An 18,463-nucleotide genomic window follows, 5' to 3' on the forward strand; every position below is an offset into this window, starting at 1 on the left:
TTTACTCTACTGTAGCTTCTAATAAATGTTAGATTCAATCACTCCCTTGTAGAACTTAGATGTACAATAGTCATGCTACATAAAGCCTTAGGACCTAATACATATAGCACAATTAAACTTAAAGCAATGGGGGAATCAGGAATAATTTTCCCAAGAGCACTACATAGCAGAGAAATAAAACGGGCCATTTACCATTACACATCTACTCTCTATTAAAGGCAGCTCTTGGAATTTCCTGCAGGGAAGACGACATATTTTACAGTTCTAGTGGATGAATTTTCTAAGAACATTTACTTTCTCTAGTTGTTAAAACTAATTTCCTCATGCCTATTTACAGACACACATTTTTAAAAAGCCAAAGTGAAATACGACGACTTAGGAGTCCAAATGATTTCCAAGATGGACCACTTTGCTAACTTAAATCTTTATTTTCACATTATGTTGTCAGGCTTCCACATAGTACCTGCTATCTTCTGCAGTTAAGAGCACCAAAACTTGCAGGTGCAAGAGACTCGGCTGCCTCAGCAGAGGATATGCCGAAATATTTGTCCCAATAAGCAGATGCCTCATCACCTTCAGGCTGCTATGGAAACTTCTCCCACCACCACCAATGACTTTTCCCAATAACCCAATCAAGTCCTTGTGCTTTGGCAGTTTGACAAGACAGCAGATATGATTTCTTTTTTTGGTGTGTAATCTTAGTATTCCATATAACTTAAGGTGTCTACAGGCATCTCTGGATATAAGTTTGCCTAAGTCTTTGTTTACTATCAGGGTAACAGAGGTTGTTACAATTCTGCAGAAGTCAATGGACATGATTGGCTTTCAACATGCCTAGGCACCTGGCACAAATATGCTGAAGCATAGCAGTGCAGGCCCATATGCATGATTAAAGGTAGTTACTCAAAAGGAATGACTGAAATATTTGCTACTTGTGTGCAATTAGTCATGAAAACTGTGCTTTACAAAATGGGTATATGAAGATGCAATGAATCCATTATAAATGGCTCAGTCTCTATAGCCTCACTGACAACATTGTTCTCATTCTTCTGTATATTTCTTTCTTCTGTATCCAACTCCATCCCCAGTAACAAATATTCGTAGTCTCCCAAGCCTATGCTTCAGATAGCTCCTATAAATTCACTTTCCTGCAATGACAATAAGCAAGTAAATGAGTCACAGTACAAACTATACCCTACAGCCTTTGTATGTTTTCCTAAGAATTTCCCAGTGGGACAAGATCTTTAACATCCTTTTCACACTTGCAACAAATTGCTTTTCAGAAGAATCTCTGCCCATTTCATCATGGGAAATGTCGACCTCTTGGTAAAACAGTCCGCAATGAGCTTTTCTGAAAAGCTGATAATAGCAAGCTGTCCTGAAAGCCTGGCCAGGGACCATGAAGAGGTTACTAGGGCTCCCAGCTTGTACTAACAGGGGTTCGACCAAATAAACACAGCAGCTAGACATAAAACATAGGGGTCCTTGTTGATTGCAACCACTTTCAGAAGAAAAAAATAAGACATATGACATATTCTGATGTAGACCACAGGAAAAGGAAACTTTTTTTGGCTAAGAAAGCCTGGACAACATACCTCTGGGTGTACACCAATATTTTTAGGCATTGAGGGTTTCATGACTGCTTTAGTTTGATAGAAAGAGCAATGATAATTTCAATACTGAATATTTTACAGGCAGAGTGTTCTGATACTCCCCTTAGAGCTATGCAAGGGCATTTATAACAGTAACATGAAGTCTACCATACTAAAGCCAATACTGTTCACATCCAATTACACACACACACACGGAGTATTATGGCAACAACATATATACCTCCTCTTATTATAAAAAGAGGCTTGAGATTTGTATTACAAAATATACTCAGAAATATTCTAAAGAGAAATAAACTTTTACAAAGAATTAATGTTACAAAATATTTTTCTTCTCACCCTTCTCCAAAATATACTACATACCACATCATTGCAATTTATCTGTCTACAGATTTTCTGAGAGTTTTATACTTCAATAATTTAGCATATGAACTTTTCAAAACACTAAAATAAGACATTTGTATATGAGGGACTGCTTTCCATAGTGCTGATAAGCAGCACTGAACTCATGAATGTTCTATTAATTAGACAGAGCCATGAATATTAGACCTAAATTTTTGACTCAGGTTAATATTTGTTTTAAATAAACTAGGTATCTGTATCAAATAGGAAAGCAAGATGAGCCAAGATCAGTAGTGCTATTGCCATGTATATGCCCAAACATACAAAATTTGTCATGCGTCTCACACAGCAAGTATGATTCACTCGGTACCTATGAAGTATTAGGTATCCAAGACGTCAGACTCTAGAATATTTAAGGAGCACAACATTTTCTTCAAGTGAATTTATTTTAAAACTACTTTTTTTTTTTCCCCCACACTAAACAAGATTAAATTGACCCAAATCATCGGAATTCTTGATTCAGCCTGAGTCATGTTATGTTGTGCAATATTCTGTTACATCCCATCTGGCGTGATTTAACACTGCATGGTACAACAGAGTGAAATCAATTAAATGTATACTTCAGATAAATGCTATTACTTAAATTAGTTTGTAAAGGCAGGCCAACAGGTAACAGGCAATGTAGATTGACAAGAAAATGAAATGAGTTGTATCATACCTCCTCTGCTTCCCAAATACTCTTTACTTTCTACCTAAGAAGAAACTGGCAATCTGACAAAAAACTTATTAGGCACTGAAAAGTTCTGTACCAGCACTGTGTGTGGAATGTGCTCTGAAGTACCTTCTGCTTATGAAGTCTAGATGTGTTCATAGTATGTAACAACATAAGCGTACGATTAATAGAGCAGAATATTAATCAATAGCAACCTGAAACATGAGAATCCTGCTTCAATCTGTTATGATTTCTGGAAACGTTTCATTTATGCTTGTTATAAATGGTAAATACATACCTAGCTAACAAACTTGTCATCAACATATCTGGTTAGCAGATAGGAATGGAGTCGCATCTCATCTTCGTGTGCTAATTTTGTCAACTTTTTTTTTTTTTTTTTAAAAGTCCCTGGAAGTGTTGCAAGTCAATTGAATCAATTCCACTCAGGGGGATGCAAAACACATTAAGAAAAGAAGAGATCTCATCAGTTCTATGTTTTGACTGAGTATCAAAATGTTGCATGCACAAGCTCATCTAAAAACCTTTCAAAATTGCTAGGATCATTTATGTGCAAGTCTTACGTGCCACAAGAACAATGCACATTACAGCTATATCTATAAGCAAAGCCCAACATGCCTCTTGCAGATGTGAAACAGTATGAACAAAAGGAGGCTCCCTGTGCACGTTTTATATTAAACACTGAGAATTTGAAAGAAAACCCATAAATCAAAAAATGTATGGTCTCTATGGTTTTAGCTGTACCAGGTGCCAAAATCATAAGAAGTTAAAATTAATTCCAAAATCTTGTTCTTCATCATAACAGAGAAATATTAAAATTATGCCCCCCCCCCCCAATTACTTATATCACCCAGCTGAGATGTCATCAAGTCCCAAATTCTAGTTTTTAGGCTTTCCTGATGTTTGGCACTTTGTTCATAAAAGCCTTTTCCACAGCCAGTATTTCCTCAGTCCTCATTATGCCATCAGCATGACCCCATGCTCACAACTATATCACCTATACTCCCTTTAGAATGCAAATAGGAGGATTCAATTTTTCTCATTATTTTTAACTAGCAATGCCTATTTCTCAAGGAATCATTCTTTCTTCTTTGAACTTCCCTGATGAAGTCGGCCTCTGCAATGTTGTCTGCTCCTCCCACAAGTGGTCCTGAAAGCTCATACAGGCAGTGACCATTTACTTCTTCAGAAGCCTTCTGAAAAACACCCCTCCAGTGTGTCAAGAATAACCATGTCAACATTCAATAGCTAGGGGGACGTATAACTGGCAAGAAGGTTTATATTAGTTTGTCTGAATATCAAAGACTATAGAGAACAAAAAATAAATGTATAAAACTATAAACATTTGGAATACTGAAACAATTTTAGGAACAAATTTGATAAAAGCTATTAGATCATGGAGTCCAGTTCACTGCTATCACAGGAAAGCTTGTGATAGAATAATAATAACCACCACCTGTAAAGGTCTTTTGAGCCCATTACTATTGCTGAAAGACAGAACATTCTTCTGCAGGATACTTCATGCTACTAAAGTGACTGGGTTGAAGCTCCTTGCTTCAGACAGTCATCTGACCACTGGAACTAGTTACTGGACTTCTTCCTCTAGTTCTCCTTTAGTTTGGGGAAATTTATGTATACACTAATATGTGCACAAACCAAACACATTTGAATGATGTTCCTAAGGGTGGGCAGGCTGTCAAGGCTACAATACAACTATATATAAGTACTTTGTCTCTGAATATTAAGCATTTATCCGAAGAGAAAATATGAACTATGTATACTTATATCAATACTTGTCAAAATTAATTCAGACATTTTTCATCATAGAAGGAAGAGGCAAAAAAGTAAATTTTTTCTAAAGTTCAATTCACATTATATTGCTCATTAAAATTAAAAATTTATTCAAAGTAATTAACATAATTATGCTATTTACAATTGAATTCAAGAACTGAAAAACAAAACAGAAACATCTACAGCCAAGTAACAGACTAAAAATAGAAAGGCTAAAAAAATGAGACGTAATACTTCCTTAAAAACACTTTTAATAAATATTTTCCTGTCTCCTGGCACTACATTGATAGTATCTATCCATGATAACATATCTAAGAATAAACTGGCATCCTAATGCTAAGCATGAATGCATTTTAATATTAGCATCTGTTTGACTTGCTTCCAAATCAAAAACAATTTTAACATTAGGAAGTCTCAGTGAAAACAATTTAGCAGGTCAAAACAATTTTTCTAACTTTTGTATCACAAAATTCTCAACAGAAAATTAAGACTGACTGTAGGTAAGCAATTCAAAGTAGCATCTAAAAATTAGAGCACCACTGATCCCCTTAAAGACTTGCATTGTCTGAAGTATTAATCTGTTAATCCTAAACACAGGGAAATGCTCACAAAGCTTATGGCAAAAGGTATCCTGTGCACTTCTCCATTCCCAAGCCCAAATGAAATTTCTTATTCGTTAATATACAAGAGACATTTGTAAGCTTTAACAGGAGACAAAAAATGAACTTATTTTATTTTAGAATTTAACAAAATCCTCGTATTTCCAAAAAGTGGATCTTTCTGAAACAGTGCATTACTGAGAGACATCTTTAACACAAAATAATTCACAAGGAGAAAATGGAAGTCACCCTGTTCTCATTTGCTGTCCATCAGTCCTGCTTGAAATATGGATGAACTCAGAACTAAATCCTATTTTTTTTCTTACAAACATGAAGTAACAGATTTTTTGGTGTCCTTGATTTAACACTCAATGCTACATTTCCTTCAGAAAGGCTTCTAGCTAGGTTTCTTGGCACATCCTGTTCTTGCTTCCAGCTCCTCGTTTTAATTCCTAGTGAAGAAAGAAATATTATTACAAATAGGAGACATTCATTCAATAAACATAAACAGAATTTGGCCTACCTGAATCTCCTTTTCAGAGCATGTCTAAGAATTTTTACACATATTTCTTGTCCTTATTGAAAGCCTAATTTTGATATGCAAAAATGTAATCACTCTCAGCTCAGTAATCCAGTATGCTAATTGCCTAGAAAGTCCAATGATTAGACCCTCAGTTGTCATGAGATGCTATTAAAAAGGCACAGTGGTCTACATGAAAATGTAGAAATATGTTAAAATTTTATTAATCCTTATTATTATAAAACAGTATTCAAAAAAGAACATTATGTCATTAGAGAAAGTTTTGTCTATTTAATCTGAAAGCAGCTCTTCCTCTTAGGGATTTGGTCATATTTCATTCTTCTCCTGTAATGCACGCTTTTGAAAATAAAAATCTATTTTACATTCAGTTAAACCTTGAAGAATCAAAAATCCATTCTCTGTTTCAGAATGTGGCGCTTCATTACATAGTTTCTTAATAATACCAGAGCAGTGATTGATTTCTGTAACTTCATAACCCAGTCTTTAGTCGTAGAAGTTGATACTGATGTCACTGTGTATGCACTTTGCCAAATAAGTAACTATTGGTTAGACAGTGTTTAGCTGCAGATTTACACTTTTCAGAAAGTTTATTGTAATAGAACCTCAACATTTCTCATGAATGGAGAATAATACGTATTCATATGTACTTGCTCCCTCACATCAGTTCTTACATAAATACATGTATGTGCTGTAAAACTGGCATATTGCCTATGTCACTGGGAAAAGCTACATGATTGGACTATTTCATAAGAACAGCAGACTAAAACTTTAAACAATCTTTGATGTCCTCTAAAATTCCCAAGAAGTTGCACTAAGAAAGATCGTTAAGTGTATTTCTGAAGATAGAGAGAAAAAGGAGAGAAATGGGTAGAGATAAAAGAGAAGTTGTAAGGATTTAGTGCATTAAAATCTACTGCAGGTGCCAAGCAACTTAGTGCCATGCACTAGGAAAGGCAGAGGTTTTTGGAAAGTTGTGAACAAAAGACTTTTGTGCACACCTACTGAAAAAATTATTTATAACTGATTTTGTTACCATAAAGATCTATATACCTCAGAGAGAAGCCATGTAATTGTAGCAGACTTTCACAGAATACCACCTGATAGTATTATTATCAGCAATCTGTTAGAAGCAAAATAATTCCTAAATATTGCTTTAAAGTAATTTTTCCCCAGCTATTGTGTTGGTCCAAAAGAGCCCCAAAGTTTAAGTGATAAATCTCTGAAAAAAAAAATCGTATCGGTAAAAACATATCAGTGTGGTATTATAAAGCAAAGCAAGCAGTTAAAACAGGTATGGAAATGATTAAGATTATTTTATTTCTTGATAAACCACACTTGGCAAAGATAAAATTGGTAATAAAGTTCACCAAATTTCTCAACAAGTACACAAACAATTTTTGGTGGAAGACCTTAACTCTTGGGAAAAGGTTTTCCCAAGAGGCTTGTAGTACTATTGGATTGTGGTTAGATACCATCCAGATAACTGGTTAGACATTCAGATTTTTTTTTTTTAATGAATAGATATACTATTCAAACCAATGGCTTAGAGTACTGATCACAGCAACATATGCTCTTAGATTGACAAAACCTTGAGTATCAACCTTAATTTTGGACCTCCTGTATAAACACAGTTACCAATGCAGTGTCATACATCCAAGTTTTGACACTTACCTGCCATTTTGGGTACTCGCAAGGCTCTATGGCTTAACAAGACCTCTTGTCGAACACGTTTTGCAGAAACAGGGTCTTGTAGGCTGCCTAACCCAGTGTTTGATGTAGAACTGGAAAAATAGCAAGGAAAGAGTTTGCTTTCAGTGAAGGGATTAAGCTACATTACAGTAGTTTAGGCCTTGCAATATAGAAATAATTTAAATGATATTACCTAGTATTGGTAGTTCATAACAGAATGCAAAGAATAAACTAATTTATTTATGATGTATATATATGGATATTATTCCCCTTTAAAACTTTACAAGAATGTTTCAATTGTGAAAATAAGAACTAATGTTGCCACTTAATGTTAAAATGCAGACCAATATGCTACAGTTGTTTTGGAAGCCACAGAAGCCAGTTTGATGGTCATTGCACACAAATTGTACTAAGAAATAATCTTAATGCACATATGAAATCCTTGAAATGACCAAGCTGTGTTTATTGAACAAATGGCATTTTTTATTGCTACAATAATTTTTCTACAGCCTCCAACGCAGTTGGAGGGGGTGGCTTCATACCAGACAATACTTTTTAGCTAAGCTGCAAGAAAGCTGCTATAGCTTCAAATTCATTAAGACAAAACCTTCTATATTTTATAGCCTTTTATGTGATGGACTTAAGATCTACAGTGAAAATTATGAACCTATCTGTGATCTCACCCTTTTATGCTTGCCTCGCTAACTTCCCTGGTTCTACTTTGTAAGACAGCCTCATAAACAAGCTAATTCTATTTATGTCCCAAGTTTCTATGCTTTTCCCATTCCTCTAATGATATTGTATTATTCCCACTTTATAGTCCCCTAACTTGCACTAGTTTTCTTAATAATAATTTTCTGTGTAAATGAAAATATATAACAAGCAGTAAAGACTAAGACCTGCCTTGTGCTAGTCCTAAGATCTATTCATGTGGGCCTCTTGGAAGATAACTTATGCCAATAAGAATGTAATGATATTTAGTAAAAGCAGCCTCTGTATTGTGACTAACCTGTCTCTTATTCCTTGTCCTAGCAATACGACTGTTTCAAATTATATTTCTAATGTAGAGAATATGTCTAAAATTTATATTTTTATTCTAATGTTAGGAGATGAATGACTGGAGTGAACTACTTCGAACAGGGAAAGCATGGGAGAGAAAAGGGAGAAAAAGTAAAGAAGAGAAAGGAAAGGAGGCCCTATCCGAAAAGTCAGAGCATATTCCTTTCCTCCTTCACAAATAAGAAGCTTTTATTCCTTCTCTTCATCACCAACTGCTAGATAAAGCCATAAAGAATTTTGGTTTGCAGATAGTTTACAATCTGAGGCAGAAGAAATAATCCCCCAAAAACGGAATGAAAGAATAACACTACAGGAAAATCTCACAACTAACTTGGAAATTGAGAAATACATGTTTTGAGACACAGAAGGAATGAGATAAAAGAGCAGAAAGAGCTAGTCTTTTGGGAAGAGATAAGCATGTATAAGTTGGGAAATCATTACACAGTTATTACAAAAAAAGTACTCCTAAAGTCTATCTTAGAACATTTACCTTAAGATAAATCAGGCTCTAAAAGTTCTCATGCCTCTCCCAAAACAGAATCTAGAAAACTAGCTCCGTTTCAGAGAGCAGGTGATTTATTTTGCTAAATTCATAACCAACTCTTTGAAAAATTGAAAATGCAAGATGTGCTTCTTCTTATACTACAGCAAAACAGTTTAGAACAATAATTAATAACAACTAGAACAAGAACATGAAATTGGTAAATCTGTGATCTTCTAGAAAGAGTTTTCTATCTCAAAGATGCTAATAAACCAAAAAAAAGTACTTGAAGTTTATTCCTAGCTATAGAACTTGTTCCAACAGTCTTGAAACATTCTTTAGAAGACCTATGAGCTGGCAGCTCCACTCATTGTGTAGCACCAGGTGACTCACAATATGGTTTAAAAAAAAGGTTGTATCAAATTTTGGTTTTGGAAAAAGAAAAAAAAACCACAAAAGAAAAGAGAGCTGTTTCATCAGTACTGATTTGATAGCTAATTCTTAAATACATTAACAAAACCAAATAAACAAAAAAGTACAATTGCACTTAGTGTCTATTCAGTTTCAGCTTTTCTGCTGCTCCTACTAACAAGCCTCTTTCAGGATCATAAACCAGAAGTAACGAAATGGGAGTTCTTCCTAGAGCAGACCACAAGAATGAAGTCATAACAACCGAGACTGGAAATGAATTATCAGAAAAACAAAGGTACTGGCCACATAAGTATTGTTAAGCATTTTCTCCGCTTTCTATTTTGGTAGTTTCTAATATGTTCCAGCAAAGGCATAACATTTTCAAACAAATCAGATTTTTAATTGATGATAGAATTTCTCTTTTCAGAATTATGTGTCATCTTTCTATTTCGAGTAGACAGCAGATACGGAAGACACGATATTAGTTTGTACTTCTTCTATTAAAACAACAGAAGTTCCAAAACCAAGAGTAAAAAAAGATTCTACTCTACTTGCCAGGAAAAAAAGATAATAATTGAATTGTCAAACATATTTGAGTCAGAACACCTCATATGTAGGTCCAGATGATTTGTATAAGAAGTTTTCAGGTTTGAAATATAATACCAAAACTAAAGTGAGAACATAAAAAACAAATACAAACTTATTTGTATAGAATAAGAAGAGGTAGTTTAATCTCACCTTAATACCTTTCTTTTTCTCTCAGCCGCAGAAGTCATTGCCATATATGAAGGCTTCTCCAGTACTGAAGGAGGATTTTTGTTTTTTAATGAAGAGAGACCAAGTCTGAAATCAAAGAAGTATGTTTTTGTAAAATCTATTCTGGGTAGAAGTCAAAGGAAATTGTTTTTAACTATAAATAAATATATGTAGAGTTGAAAAACAATACTGGAAATTAATTCCCATAATATTATTTAAGGCAGCTTCACAGGATTTCACACATACATGGCAGCTTTAACAATGGCATCTCTCAACATCAAAGAGGTTAAGGTATCCATTTTACAGATAGGAAAAGTAAGGCTTAGAGAAAGTAACTTGCCCGAGGCATCACAAACAATTTCAAAAGCACTGTATTTTCTTTTCGGTACATATCTTGTAAAACAGGATAAGGTTTCAACTTCATCTGTTGTCACTAACATACCACTGATTTCAAATAATGGCAGAATTGAATCTGATGCTGAATGAAATTGAGGGTTTGATTTTCAAAATGTTGGGTTTACAAATAAAATTGACATCAGTGGAAAAACCTAGCTTTGAAGATAAGCAGGATTAAAATCTTTGGGTAATATTCCTTGCCCATATAAATGGAAAATACCTTTGCAGAATACTATTGCTGCATGGCTGTGACTCCTTCATGGATGAGTCAGTAGACATTTCAGTTGTTTCACCTGTTCCTTCATAGAGAATTACTGTTGAGTCCATATCAGCTTCACCACACTCTGGGATTATGTCACATGTAGAGTCCATAATATTCACATTTTTCACTGGCTTATCTATATTACATGCATTTGCTTCCTGAAGGCCTGCAAGGTGTAAAGCTTTCTTTACCACAGTCTGCGTACAGCAGCTTTGTACTGGCTTTCTGCAAAATTCTGGTGTATACACAATAGGGTGGACCTCCTTGGTAAGAGAATCCTCCAGATGACGGAGACTGGAGTGCTTGGATGCAGCAGGACTTTGAGCTGTGACTGGAGAGTCCATTAGCTTCCGCCTAGTTCTTTTCTGTGGTGGTACTGCATATTCTACTATTTGTTGTGTATTTTCATTCATTTCTTGTGATGCTGTACCAAAACTTGTACCTGTGCAACATAGGCAACAATGGTTAGCACATTTACCTATATTTACTACTTAAATACTGCTTTTTTCCTCTTATTCCCTTGCTGACATACATTAATTAGCAGAAATTATTACAAACACTATTTCATTTACATATTAATTTGATGATATAACTGAAATTATTTCTATTGCAGCATTGTCCAGATGGTAGCATTTGTTCTGTTGCACTCAAAGTATTATAAATATGCATAGGCTGATATAGTTAATCCCAGAGATATTACAAGCAATCACAAGTAAGATGTGACACGTGACAAAAGGGAATGGAAGAGTATTGAAAATGATCACATTATCATGACACAACTCTTAACTTAATTTAAGATGGTACCATCACAGTAATCTACAGCTGCCTCCTGACCATCGCCATTTTTTCCACTGCAAGTACCATGCAGTAGAATGAGAGAGACTGTTGTAAAAGGAAGGACACAGAATCACTTAGAGGGACAAAATTCTTTGACATTGCAAACGAGAAAGTAGTGTTTTGGAAAAGAGGAAAGAAAGAAGTTACTTGGATCCTGTCATCCACTCTGGGAAAAAAGCTCTTTATTAGAAGTCCCACCCTTAAAAAACCAAAGCAAACAATGCAGCACTAATTGGCCATTCCCATTCATCCTGATTCATACTATTTTTTCTTGAAGTGTCATTTTTATTTTCAAGCAGGTGGCAATAAAGGCAATCTCCAAAGTAAGAGAGAAAAGGCCTTTCTTTTATTCAAGTTTTCAGTAAAGGAGAATAATTTAAAGACACAGACCACTGTTCAACTGGCCAGTCTAGTAGTCATTCAAGTCAACAACTAGTAGCTTATAACAAAAGAAATTAAGGATTTTTTTTTCTTTTTAAACAAATCAAGAGTAGGAGAGGAATTTCAAAACCCCAAGTGCTTCTATATTTAACTTTCATTGCAAATTTAAGAGATGAAGGCTACTATCCTTTAAAATGTCTATGGATCAACACCACTTCATCTGGTAGCCACAGTGTCATACTTCCCCTTTCTGCATTGCCTACTCCATTCCTACGAGCAACTAAACTGTAAAAAGAGCTCATGCTTCCAAATTGCTGACAGTTACTCAGGAATTAACTATGGAATTCATATAACAGTGTTGATAAATATTTCTTTCTTCTACAATTCCATTCTATTTTTGCATCAGAGTAAGAAAGTTAGTTTGAACTCCTCAGTCTGAATGCTTTAGTCCTCTCTCACACGTTACCACTTACAGCATTTTAGCCATTCCATAAAGATTCTTTGAAGAGGAGGAAAATGGACTAAAAGTATGTATTGCATTATTCTCCCCCCCAAAAGTTTCATTTCTTACAAAAAGCAAAGCTTAAATGATCGTAATCTTTTCTCTGACTGCTTACTGCTTCTCAGCCCTAGTTTAATTTTGACCTCATTGCCCAGTTGCAATCCAATTTGCCATAGGCAAGAAGAATGCCAATTCCTCAAATACCCTCAGAAATCAGATGTCTTAGGAAAAAGGCCCAAAGAGCAGCCTCATTGAAGGAAAGCCTTCAAAGGATGAAAGGATGATCTCAGCACCCTTTTTTGTACACACTTTGGAACTAGACATACCATATGACAGATTCCTCATGCCCAGCTACAAAAGATGATGCCCAATCAGAAGATACAAATTAGAGCTGTGAGGAGACAGGAAAGGATTTAAAGACTACCATGAGACCTAGACCTGTTCTGGGAAGATGGAACGGGTAGTATCAAAGTGTGTACAAGTAGCAAGTAAATTAGATGCTTATATATAGGCCACAAATCTATTCTATGTTGCCAGAACTTAATTCAATAATGAAACCATTGAAAAAAACAAAGCAAACATTTATTCCTCACTCAAGGGCTCAGTTTCAGAAAGACCAATGTTTAAAGTACTGTGGCTCAAAAAATATGCAACATCTTATCCAACAATGCATAAACAATAAAAGCAGGTTTATTTAAGCTAAACTGCTTATGGGAAAAGATGCCTAGACAATTACGTGAACAATTACAATTCTATTATGCTGTTTTCAGCTTTGAAGAAACACAAACACAGAAAACTCAGGCCTGACAGGACTACTTGACATGAAATAACTGAATTGTGAATTTGTGTGTGTGAGCCCGTGTACAGTTCACATCACTGTATCTATGTAAAGGATTTTTTTTTGTTGTTAAAATGCAAAATACATTATTTTCTCGCGCCTGATCTTAGTCTAATTCATGGTCAGCAATCACCAGGTGAAGTGCAGCAGGTTGTTGAGACACAGTAACTTGATTGTAATCTGAACATTAAGCTAATTCAGAATATTCTCCAAGAGCAATGAAATGGAAAGAGTAGTAAGACAGGCCCTATGTGTTCCCCAAATAATTTTTACCTCCACCAGAAATAATATAAGCCTACTTTGATTAAGACATTTTTCTCCAAGACTTGGTGGGATTTTGTTGGTAACAAGTGAGAAACTTATTTATGAACCATTTTCACTATGTACTGTGTGACACTATCAACAATGCTATGCTTCATTAATGTGCTTGCTCTTTAATTTTGGTTTCATGAGTACAATATTATTCCTCTATGTAAAGGACTAACATTTCTTTCTTTCAAAAAAAACCCCCCAAAACAAAACACAAAACCAACCAAACAAAAACACTTTCTAGTTATCACAACCAAAAGGCCAACATTGACCAAAAGGAGCCAAAAACTTTCTTTTAAAGATTTTTTTTTTGACAGCTTATATTCTTAAATACAAGACTAAGCTTTATCTAAGGATTCCAATCTAATGTGAAATAACTACCCATTAAACATTTCAAGACAATTTTTTAAATATTACTTTATTAGGTTTTCCTCCTGCTTATATGCATCTGAAAGTGTGTGTTTCAGGAAAAACAATGGTTAAAATCCTATTTGTCTGTTGTTACATTAGGACAGCGAGGTTCCAGTTTCAGAAAGTTTGCTTACTGTAAGACACTGAGGTTTTGCTAATGTCCTAAAGTTACTAGGAAGGAAGTCTGATGGAGAAACATTTTGCTGAGAGTGCCAAGTTTTAGAAGCTTCTCTGGGACTAAATACTGGAAGCATTTTTAAATTAACTGTAAATGCAAGCATTTAAACCATGAACTAGATAGATAGGTAGAAAACACAAAAGTATTGCCAACATTAATAATTTGTTGAATTTCATCATAATGAACAGTATTTCATACTCTAATACAAGTACATTAATAAAAAGACAGTTGCAGCAATTCTATATAGGGCAAATATAAGCCGTTAGTAAAAACCCAGACCTATTATTAAAATCTATTTATTTCTGGAATGAAACTCATTGTAAAATGAAGTTAAAACAAAACTAGCTTTTCTTGCCAGTTAAGTATTGGAAAGCATATAAAATATTCAAGAAGTGTCCCTTCCCAGTGCTGTTTGTGAAAGCATTAAGTTGCTCCTAACACAGTAAACAAGAAAGTAAACAAAAACCATCACTAGCAACATCATATTTAACTTGGTTTCACTAAATAACATAGAACAAATGTGATGTGACAAAAAACCAACCCCCACACCCCAATTTCATGTTAACTTGCTGTTATACAGTATAGATCGTAACTGTTTGGAGCTATAAAGTAAACATAAACACAGCAAGAAAAACATTTAAACCCACAAAATAAAGGAATGCCAGTGTTTTTATTTCTGTCTCAATAAGGAAGGGAGAGACTGAAGCCAGTTGCTAATTTTTTGCAGGTGCTTTTAATAGCTGCCATTGAGAAGTTTAAATAAAATGGGCTCAGACAACAGTAGTTGCTACAAAAACACTATTCTCATATACCTTAGGTGTCATGACATCAAAAGTTTTTCTCCTTAAAAAAAAATACCTTTTTTTTGCGAGAACCTATTTTCAAATACTTCAAAGACTACTCAATATTATTAAAACATTGATATTCAGAGGCATACTTTAAGATTTATATACATAAAAATTCTTATTGAAAGAGAAAATTTAGTACCACAAACTGACACAAAAGTAATATGCCAGTAAAAACTGAAACACCATACCTTGTCTTTCCTAAATACTAAATTAATACAATCTTAGCATAATTTTGTCTAAACAAGCACTGAATATTTTAGCAAACAATTTTAGCAAATGTGGTCATCTGTCACTACGTGGCATATAGTGCAATGGCACAGCTGAAACTAGGGACAACTAATTCCCCTAAATGCTATTGAAGAAGGGAAAAAGAAAAAGCTCCAGAACGAAGGACTTAAATGTTTGAAGTGGGAAATATGAACTTCCAGTACTAAAGCAACACAGAAGAGACATTCATTTCATATCAGATCGTGCCTACTAAAACCAAAGTATTTTTTTTGGCAATGTTTTCTCCCAGGATACTCAATTTTAACATGAAATTGTTGAGTGCTTGTAGGTGGGATGTATGTATATGTTACAGGTTTTAGCACATGCTTTATCTTATTGCCTAAATATTTCAATGAGTAAACACAGAAAATTGAGATAACAGTACATTCCTAGTTACGAACAACTGAGGTAATATATAATACATTAATAAAATATCACAGATGAGGTTAATAAGGAATTATTTTATTTCTTGCAGTAACGAACAGTAGATACCCCATTCATATCACATACTAATTTTAACACTAAGAGCAATACTTACCTCCCACAGAACCATTATACTGTTGAACTCACTGCAGCATGCTGTGGCAAAGCCCATAAGTATAAATGGGTTACAAAATACAGATCTGACAAACTTAGAAGATATCTACTGGCAATTATTACATGCGATTGGTTCAACGGGATTTCCCATTGCACTGGAACTGCAAGTCAGCTGACTCTAGATTTATCCTGTTATCGCTGCCTGTTTTAGGAGTGTGGTACTGGCAACTACTAAATACAGGGTACTGAAGACAACATAGTGGTGGACCAAGTATGGCTATTCATATTTTCTTAAAGAACAAATCTAAATAATTCCTGAATGGATGTCTAATGCTAATCATTAAGTGTTGTCATTACTTTTCTACTGAAAGACAGACAACACATTCCAAATCCAAAGAAAATCTCCAAACCTGTTCCATAGTAAGGCAGGGAAATTAGAATGTTTATGGTTTGTATTTTCTTCACATTTTATGGCCAGTTCAATCTTGCATCAGAATGATCATCATGATTCAGTGATATTGTTTACTTTTTATTTCATATACAAAAATGAATCACTATATACTTTACAGAAACATCCACAGTTAACCTGATGGAGTAGCTTAAAAGAAAAATTTAGAAGGTGTATTTCCTTAGCTAGTGCTTTCAGCTACAATGCTTCTCTTGAAAAATAAACATTATTCCAAGTATATTTTAGAGAATAGATCACGTATTTGCTGATCTTTAATTTCAGGCTGATGATTATAGAAAGATAATAGTCAGAATTCTTTTAGATATTATTTTTCTTAAGAGATTCACTTGGAAATTAAAAATAAAAGCCATCCTCCACTGACCAACCACCCCTCATCAAAGGGTATGAGATGGTTTTGGTCAACACTTTGTTGTATTATCTGTGCCAAAAGACTACTCGAAAGAACTGATTTATCAGGAGAGAAACATAGAAATATTAGATATTCACAGACCTGTGAGTTAATATGAAAAGCAGAATGCGGTATTTGTGAAACATGAGTCACAGCAAAAGTGAGTAGAGTTCATGACAAGATGACTCTGATGAATTGGGTTACATCTAATTGAAGTTTGGGACAAAATAATGGCCAAGACTTTTCTTCTGGAACTCATGTTAATACATGCATAAGGGGATTATTTCTGGAAACTGTGCTAAATTAAGCTTACCAGGTTGTTCTGCTAAAGTGAAATCAAATATTAATGTATTCATTGCAATAAACATTTCTGGGCTACCAATGATTGATCCAATTACAATACTAATCATATATTTTGATTCTTCTAACAACTGACTCATGGAATTCCAAATTGCAAATGAGGTCTACTGAATGCATTTCAATTACTTGATATTCATGTGACCCAAAGGCATCACTATGATGGCCAGTTTCACAACAGTTTTGCAAACAACAGCTGTGAACTGAAAAAGGCTAAAATTCAGGCGGCATTCTCGCAGGTCCCAGTGGTCAGGTGTACTATTTTACACCGCATAAGAAAAAGTCATATAGGACAGTGTGGAAAAAGCTGCTTGATATAACACAAATCTTTCCCATATACAAGACACATGCTTTTCCTACTTTTAATCAAGTATTTTATTACGTACAACTACACCCCTTTTCTTCCTGCCATGCAAAATAATAATAAATTGACTTTCCTTTCGGATGTTTGTGACAAGGGGAGGTAATGGATGCCTTTTCTTTTTTTTCCTGTAAATCAATTCCATTCTCTCAATGGTAATGTACAGTAAGGCTTCTGGAAATGGGATGCCTGAAACAATGCCAAGAACTTTCCCATTCACAGAAATACTTGCAAATACCAGTCATAGCTCTCCACCCATCAGTCCATACTCTATGAATACTGTATGGCTCTCCATTAAGCAACACCCAAGAATGGGGGCCTGAATACATTTTTAAATGATCTCATGTTGTTTTCATAGCTTCTGCTTTACGTGATACAAATAGTTGAGCTGTTCATGAGGTTGCACATTTATGGTTTCATAAAGCATACACAAGCTTAATCTCATTTTTTAACATGTCTGTAAACAAAAATGGTAGTGGAAAACCAGCATTTCCTCTACAAAACAACAATTCTAATTTATAATTAAGGTCAGAATAAATAGTTAGTATGGGTGGATGCTTAAAAATAACAGTATACATTGATGAAACAATTGTTTAAAAAATATCTTCCCTATTAATATAGAGTAGAAAGTATGGTTAAGACATGTTATGGAAACCCCATGTTAAGGCTTCATAATGAAAGTGAGCATGAGCAGAGGTTCTGAAAATAATGTTTTCAGTCATATTTTAAGAAACAAAAATTAAATCACTAAGGAAAAAAATATTTTAAAAAGTATAATGTGAATATACTCTGTGGGATAAATTAATGTTGTGTAAATCTTTTTAAATTCTTTTTACTTGAACAACTTGAATTTAAAAGATAATTCAAATGTTTCATTTTAGATTAAATTTGAGGGTATTTAATTTTATTTTAAAAATCCTGACGTGGTGGAGGAAGAAAAAACACATCAAATAAGTGCAATCAAAAATTTAAGATTCAGATACTCTGTTAAATTCTTTACAAAATACTCCTTGAATCATTACATGTAGAGTGTGTTAGCATGCACTGCAAAACAATCGTTTGTTAGAGCAAATTACTTGTCATGCATAGCTGTGTTAATATGGCACTGTCTAA

At 34.4% G+C, this 18,463-nt stretch overlaps 1 protein-coding gene across 3 annotated transcripts in view; it reads right to left on the minus strand.

The window, feature by feature from the left end:
* Positions 1 to 4,615: 4,615 nt before the first annotated feature.
* Positions 4,616 to 18,463, minus strand: part of KIF18A (kinesin family member 18A) — a 46,421-nt gene continuing 32,573 nt past the window's right edge. For all 3 annotated transcript variants that reach the window (XM_072865092.1, XM_072865093.1, XM_072865094.1), the window contains exons 14-17: positions 10,626 to 11,109; positions 9,992 to 10,096; positions 7,285 to 7,394; positions 4,616 to 5,524 (exon numbers count right to left, since the gene is read on the minus strand). In XM_072865092.1, coding sequence (XP_072721193.1) covers positions 5,376 to 5,524; positions 7,285 to 7,394; positions 9,992 to 10,096; positions 10,626 to 11,109 — 848 coding nt within the window. In that variant the 3' untranslated portion in view covers positions 4,616 to 5,375. The remainder of the gene's footprint in view (positions 5,525 to 7,284; positions 7,395 to 9,991; positions 10,097 to 10,625; positions 11,110 to 18,463) is intronic.

Source organism: Ciconia boyciana, chromosome 6 (genome assembly GCF_034638445.1).
Source record: "Ciconia boyciana chromosome 6, ASM3463844v1, whole genome shotgun sequence".
NCBI lineage: Eukaryota > Metazoa > Chordata > Aves > Ciconiiformes > Ciconiidae > Ciconia > Ciconia boyciana.